The sequence below is a fragment of the Carettochelys insculpta genome, chromosome 27 (genome assembly GCF_033958435.1).
Source record: "Carettochelys insculpta isolate YL-2023 chromosome 27, ASM3395843v1, whole genome shotgun sequence".
In the NCBI taxonomy this organism is placed as follows: Eukaryota; Metazoa; Chordata; order Testudines; family Carettochelyidae; genus Carettochelys; species Carettochelys insculpta.
Window position 1 is genome coordinate 14,048,359 of NC_134163.1, and position 7,241 is coordinate 14,055,599.

At 61.5% G+C, this 7,241-nt stretch overlaps 1 protein-coding gene across 2 annotated transcripts in view; it reads right to left on the reverse strand.

Annotated features, from left to right (window-relative positions):
* JAK3 (Janus kinase 3) overlaps positions 1-3,271 on the reverse strand; it is a 30,299-nt gene extending 27,028 nt beyond the window's left edge. For both annotated transcript variants that reach the window (XR_012642641.1, XM_074978274.1), the window contains exons 1-2: positions 3,151-3,271; positions 652-866 (exon numbers count right to left, since the gene is read on the reverse strand). Coding sequence is in view for 1 of the 2 variants with exons in the window: in XM_074978274.1 (XP_074834375.1) it covers positions 652-853 (202 nt within the window). In the remaining variant the exon portion in view is untranslated. The remainder of the gene's footprint in view (positions 1-651; positions 867-3,150) is intronic.
* Between the last annotated feature and the right edge of the window lie 3,970 nt (positions 3,272-7,241).

Sequence of the window (7,241 nt, forward strand, 5' to 3'; positions counted from 1 at the left end):
AATGTACCAGCCCAGAGCAGCATGGCAGGGCAGGCACCCAAGGCTGCCGGATGCCTGGAGCCAAGAGAAATGGGGCTGGAGGAGGGGAGGCTGCCCAGCTGATTAGCCAGCTGGAGGGGCCATCAGTGCTCTGAAAACAGCTGTGCAGACAGTGCCAGGACTTGCAGCTCAGGCTGGGCTGCCTGAGCTCTGGCCTGCCCCTCGCGGCCCCCTGCTAAGATCGGGGCAGCAGGGCACGTAGGGAGACACGCTCGGCCCTAGGCAGGTTAGTCTCCCTCCGCGCTGGAGACGGGAATGCTTCACACCAGGGAACAGATGGGGGGACACAGCTCACCCAAGCGTACTCAGGCCGCCGGGGCAGAGCCAGGACTTGACCAGCCCAACCCCGTCGCCCCTTGGACAAGGAGCTTCCCAGTAGTGCTCTGAGTGAACGTGCGTGCGAGGGGATTGTAGGGTCCCGGGGGCTGCTCTCCTGTTGTGCAGAGCAGCTGTAGCAGCGGGAGAACATCCGCCCTCCTGCCCCCAGGGCTGACCGGTGCCTTGGGCCGTGGCCACCAGAGGGCACATAACTATGGCAGCTCAGGGGGCAGGGCCACATCCTCTTCCACCTGCATCCTGGCCTCCTTCCAAGACCCCCCACACCCTCCTCACCGCAGGCCTTGGCTGCCTCCACGCAGAGCTCCTCTGCCAAGTATTCGCCCTGAGTGAAGGTCAGGATGCCGACCGATTCGGGGTCTGTCCTGGAGATGTGGACGGGGTGGTACAGGTGCAGCTGGAGGGTCCCCGACTCCATGGAGGACACGCTGCAGGACCTGTTCTCGATCAGGGGCGACTCCTCTCCTAGGGGGGCCATGGTGGGAGGCAGCCTGGGGTAACGACAGAAGGGAGCTGATTAGCTGGGGTAGAGGCACTTTATGATTTCCCAGGACAGCCGCCTCCAGAAAGGGCCCTCCTTGGGAGCACCCAGATCCCCCCGCCTCTGCTGCCTGGTCTGGTTCCTTTCCAGCCTTCCCTGTAAGCTGAGTGGCCGCGCAGGAGAGATTCAGGTGCTGCCCAGCTGATTTGCAGAGCGCTCCCCCAGCTGGCAGCCTGTGTTTCTAGGGGTGGTGCACGTCCTCGGATGCCTGGGTGCATGTAACAAAATTTATTCCAACCATGGATAGGAAAAGAGGGAGTGGTGCTGCCCTCTGCTCTTCCCCAGCCACTTTACTCAGAGTGACGTGGGCAGTTAGGAAGTCATGTTGGTGCCTGGCTGCGTAGGCCCAGGCTGCCGCATTGAATCCGCCACCCCTGCCCTGGCCTTCCTTTCCAGGGTGATTGCGATCAGAAAGTCGACCACGAAAGCAGCTGCCTGGCTGTCGTTTGCATCCTTCCCCGCATGTGGTGTGAGTCACAGCGGCTGGGCTGGGTGCAGGCTGTGAGGTGGGTGGGCCAACTGCACGCTGATGACATCACGCCCCACCAGCCTCTCCCACTCGAAGAGGGCTTGGGGCACGGCTGGTCTGAGAGCCCTGGAGGATGGAGCCGTCGATTTATCCCAGTGACTTCCCCCCTACCTCGCTCTGCTGGCACACCTGTGCCCGAGCTGGGAGAGAGGAAGGGCTCAAGATGCGACCCACCAACCCTGCAGTCTGCCCATCCGTGAGGAAAGAGCGAGGTGGAACTCCTCCGTCGCTCCTGGGGGCGGGGGGCCTGCCCCGGGGCGTAGTTGGCTGGGCTGTGTGGCACAGGGTGGGACGTTCTCCATGGGCGAGAAAGGTAGCGCAGTCAATCCTTGGCTGGCCAATAGGTGGGACAGCTTGGAAATGTCACGAGGTGCTTTGGGGATGCCTGGCCAAGCCCCACAAACTCATTTCATGATGGCTCCTGACCACTGGCCGTGCTAGCTTGGTGCTTTCCAGGGCAGACTTCCTAGAGCGCCTTCATTGCTCCAGCATGGAGCGCCCATTTTCAGAGCAGTGGGGGTGGTCTGAAAAATCTGGGCCCTTCCCTGGCCAGCCTGCCTGGAGCTAACTCTCCCCTGGCCTCCTCCAGCCAGCAGGTTGGGGAGATGAAGCCGAGGGGTGGGAGGAAATGACCCACCTGCATGAAAGCAGCAGCCACTTCCTTCCAAGCAAGCTGGCGCTGGTCTTTTTGCTGCCCTTGGCTGCCTTGGGTTGAGCTGAACTCTGAGGGTGGGGGGAGGGATCCTTGGTTACCCTATGGCACAGGCAGACCAGCATTGCACTCGGGGAGCAGCGGAGGGGAGAATCGGGCCCCGGTGGTGTAACTTGGTTAGCCTCTTTCACTTTGGGAAGCAGCCTCAAGAGGGCACCACTTGCAGCCCCCTGAGCTGAGCCAGGGCCAAGCAGCCCGAGACCAGCCGTAGCTGAGGTTTGGCCAGCCTGCTCTGGAGGGGGATGCACCATAGCATGTTTGCAGCGACGTGAGTGTCGTGTGTGTGCACACGAGAGAGAGCGAGCCAGGGACAGCAGCACATTCTCCCCCTTCCCCGCTGAGCGGGTTTCCTCCTGGCAGAATGCACCAAATCCTGGGCCCCAGCCGTTGCTGCAAACCTGGGAGTGGGTTTGATGGATGGGAAAACTGAGGCACGGAGCCCTGGCGGGGGGCGGGTGCTGCATGCTGTTAAAGTTAGGCCCCTCTTGGGCATCTGTTGCTGAGCAGCTGATGCTCCTGGCCAGCAGGGACAGGTGAGTTTTCAACGCCAGGACCCCTAGGCTGGGGGTGGGGGAATGGGGTACACTGGGGGTCCAGGCTGCAGATTGTGGCATGTGTAGGGGGGGGGCCCATGTCACGAGTTTGTCCTGAGCCACCCCCAAAGTTGTGCTTGGGGCCTGGCCCAAGCCCCCCAGGGAGTCAGGGCACAGCAGGGGACGAAGCCCATCTCCCCTGGTGCCCAGCTCTTTCCTCCAGCCCTGCCAAATCCCCTGCTCCCAGGTGGCCTCCTGTCTCTGAAGCGGGGATGCGCCGATGGGACTAGCACCCGCGCCCAGCTTCCTCCTGTCCCAGCAACGCGACTGGCCGATTTCCCTCTGGCTACGGCCCAGCTCAGGGGCTGCTCCCAAGCTCCCCCCAGCTGCGCCTCGATGGGCTTGTGAGCCAGGCCGCCGCCCCTGCCAGGCCCCCGTCTCTCCCAACCCCGCACATTACCTCGCGCGAGGCGACGGACGCAGCTCTGCCCTCGCGGTGTGCCAGGGAGCCAGCAGGCTGGGCTGGGAGCGGGGCACGCAGCCCCCTACGTTGCTTGCCTCGGTCGGCTCCCCAGCCTGCATGCGCCCTGGAGAAGACCCAGCTTAAAGATGGTGGTGGGGGGGAGGAAAATTCCCCTTCTCGCTTCCTTCCTGCCAGTGGCAGGCGTGTTCTGGCCTTGTGTGAACTTCCTGTTGCTGGCTCGCAGAGGCTGGCTGCAAGGGGCCCTGGCGGGCCGGAGAGGCGAACCACCGAGTGGGGGGCGTGCGGGGGGCATGGGAACTCACTGGTGTTCCACGACACAGCCTGAGGTGCTGGTCCTGCAGCTGCCTCCTGAGCCCTGGTTGGCTGGGGGGGTCCCAGGCCAAGCCAGGCGGAGGGGTGGGGTGAGCAGGCTGGCTCCCCGCCCCCCTGCCCCTGTGTCGGCAGCCTGCAGAAAGAGTCCCAGCTCAGATGAGCCCCCCAGTCCCAGTGACAGGAGGCAGGCGGGGGTGGAGCTGCCCACAGGGTGCCTGCCACGGGTATAGAGAGCAACAGCCGATGCAGCCCTGGCAGCATCCCGAGGTGTCCAGGTGAAGCCAGGCTCTGAGCAACAGAGAGACGTGGCGGGCGTGTGTCTCGCTGCAGCCACAGTTGGTCAGGGTGAGGCCCCGTGGGATGCCAGGGTCTCCCAGGGCCCTCCGAGCAGCCAGGCCTTGCTGTGCCGCTCTTGCCACCTGCCTGGGGGTTCAAAGCAAAGCTGGGATGCTCTGGCGAGCAGCTCTGCCACATGGTGCTAAGCTATCTCTGCTCTGGTCTTGCATGTCATGGAGTGGGGGGTCCCCAGGCCCTGCCCCCTTCTCGCCTGGCAGATGCGACTCACTCAGGGAGAACAGCCGGGTTATGGGGTGACAGGGACACAGCGTAGAACAGGAACCAGGAGCCGTCAGCACCATCCATCCTGGGGAGAGGGGACCAGAGGGGTCCCCCAGCCTGGCCCTGGCCGCTTCCTCCCTCTGCAGCCAGACCAGAGTGCCCCACCCCACAGCCCAGTTCCAATTCCAACCAGCCAGGCCCCTCCTCCTGCCTTTGTCCTGTTTCCAGGGGAAGGAAGGGGTCACCTGAGCCGTGTCTACACGTGCACGCGACTTCGAAGTAGCGGCACTAACTTTGAAATAGCGCCTGTCACGGCTACACGCGCCGGGCGCTATTTCGAAGTTAACTTCGACGTTAGGCGGCGAGACGTCGAAGTCGCTAACCCCATGAGGGGATGGGAATAGCGCCCTACGTCGACGTTCAACGTCGAAGTAGGGACCGTGTAGTCGTTGCGCGTCCCGCAACTTCGAAATAGCGGGGTCCTCCATGGCGGCCATCAGCTGAGGGGTTGAGAGACGCTCTCTCTCCAGCCCCTGCGGGGCTCTATGGTCACCGTGTGCAGCAGCCCGTAGCCCAGGGCTTCTGGCTGCTGCTGCGGCAGCTGGGGATCCATGCTGCATGCACAGGGTCTGCAACCAGTTGTCGGCTCTGTGGATCTTGTGTTGTTTAGTGCAACTGTGTCTGGGAGGGGCCCTTTAAGGGAGCGGCTTGCTGTTGAGTCGGCCCTGTGACCCTGTCTGCAGCTGTGCCTGGCACCCTTATTTCGATGTGTGCTACTTTGGCGTGTAGACGTTCCCTCGCTGCGCCTATTTCGATGTGGTGCCGCGCAACGTCGAAGTTGAACATCGACCTTGCCAGCCCTGGAGGACGTGTAGACGTTATTCATCGAAATAGCCTATTTCGATGTTGCTTCACGTGTAGACGGAGCCCTGGTGGCCTGGGTTACAAAGGCCATGGAGGGCCATTGCCTACATGTGAGAAGTCCTCACGCCAAAACACCTCTCACCACTACACCCGGATGCTGTGCCAGGGGAAACTGAGGCACTCACCTGGTGCTGCTACAGGACAGTAGGAAAAACACACCACCTCACCCGGGGAATCAAACCCTCACCCCCCGACCCCACCACACTTTGGCACATTGTAGCACCCAGGGCTGGCCTGGGCTGGATTCTTAGGGGGCGGTGGCTGTCCCAAGCTACAGCCAGGCTGCAGCCGTCCTCTTCCCTGGGCCCCTCACCTCTGCCCACCCTGCTGTCCATGACCAGGGTGTCTCCCTGCAGCCAGTGAGGGTGCTGCCCTGGCAGGGCTAAAGGGGAGGGAGTGTTTTGCTCAGCAAGTCCCAACCCCCCAGGACTTCCTGTCGAGTAGGGATGTCGGAGCAGCAGGGCTGAGCTGAACCGCAGCTAGTGCCTGGGAGGGCCTGACCGCAGAAAGCAACAGGGAGAGCGTCTTTCCTGTCGCAGCTGCTGTGCTGCTTTGCTCTGCATGCAGCAGGGAGGGTGACTCCGAGATGGGGCACAGCCAGCATCACTTGGGCCTGGGATGGTACAGACTTGGTCTACACCTGGTGTAGCTATCCCTGCCCCCAGCGGCTGGCACTGTGCCTGCCAGCCCTAGTGTAGACACAGCTCTGCAGCAGAGGGCAGTTTCAGACAGGCAGAAAAACTCCCTAGGTGCCTGTGGGGCCCACCCAAGGGGCCTGTTCCAGCAAGGGCCTGTATTACAGCCACAACAACAGCTTTCGCCTTGAGGGGACTGCAGAGCTAGTTAGAGGTAGGGTAACAAGGTCAGGAAAACAATTAAACCGTTTGTTTTTTGAAGGATTTCAAATGAAGCCAATTAGGTAAAAAATGTCAAGGGGGGGACAGGAGCGTGGGGCACTAGTAGGGGGTGGGGGAAGAGGTGTGTGTTTTCCTTTGTTCAGCTCTGGAGTTTTTTTATTTATATTTATATTTTTATTTTTATTTTTATCATTATTTCTTGCCACGGCTTGGCAATGCTTTGAAAATTTCCACAGCGGAAAATAGGAAAACTCAGTGAGGGAGAAAAACAGCAAAACTCAGCCCCCTTTCTGCGCCTTGTGTTATTTATTTCCTTGCACATGTAGCAATAAAGACATGGGTGTGCCTGGTGGGGGGGGACTCGCAACTTGGAAATCTTCCTGGATGAGAACAACAAATTGTGCCTGTCTGTACAACCCCCGACTCTGACCAGCTCCCATGGGGCAGAACTCCAGCTGGCATGTTTCCTGGGGGGTGGGGAGGGGGAGTCGAGGGAAGGGTCACAAGGAAAAATCCCCCCAGGGCAAAAGTTTGGATCAGTAAGTGTTTCTCGGGGGATGACACTGACTTGCTTCCAGCCCCATGGAGTGGAGGCTGTGACCACTAGGTGGTGCTGCTGCCATGTGGCTCCCCCAGGGAGGCTGCTGCCAGGCGTAAGGGGCACAAACGCAGCGGGTGTGGGTCTGCCCTAGCAGCCCCCTTCTCCAAGTACCCCCACCCCTGCACAGTCTGAGCCTGGGGATTCTGCACCAGGGGTGCTGCTGGAGAAGCTGCTGGTCCCTGGCTTTTGCCCCACAGCGAGCAGATGCAGTATCAGTTCTGCCCTTGCTGTGGGGCCAGATGGGTGGGGGGGGTGAGAGAACAGACCCCCCCTGCACCGGCTCCCATCTTTAGGAGCAGGCTGCTTGCAGAGGCCGGCTGGGGATCCCAGCTCCAAGCTCAGGGGCTGGTTGGCCTAGGAACAAACATCTGCTCTCTGTCCATGGGGTGGGGCTGGCAGCTGGACTTGTGGTGGGGGGAGCAGGGGAGTGAATCTGATTGCAGCCAGGTGCTGTGATCCAGTGGCTAGAGCAATGGGCTGGGAATGAAGATCCCTGTATTTTGGTCCCTGGCTCCAGATTGCTCTGTGGGCGGGGGTAACTTGCTGCCTCACTCTCTGCCTCAGTTTCCCCCCAAGGAGGCAATGAACTGTAGCCCCTTCTCCCTGTCCCACGCATGCGGCTCTCTCTGCCAGCTCACCTGCTGCTGGAGCGGGAGGGCAGGGTTTGGCTGGGCAGGCCCGGGCAGCGTTCCCTGTGAGCTGAGCGCTTGGGCGGCCGCCCGGGAGAAATTCAGGAGCCGCCTGGCTGATTGGCAGAGCGCCCCCCCCAGCAGCCTGTGTTGCTCATTGTCGTGCACAGCCACACAAGCCTCGGT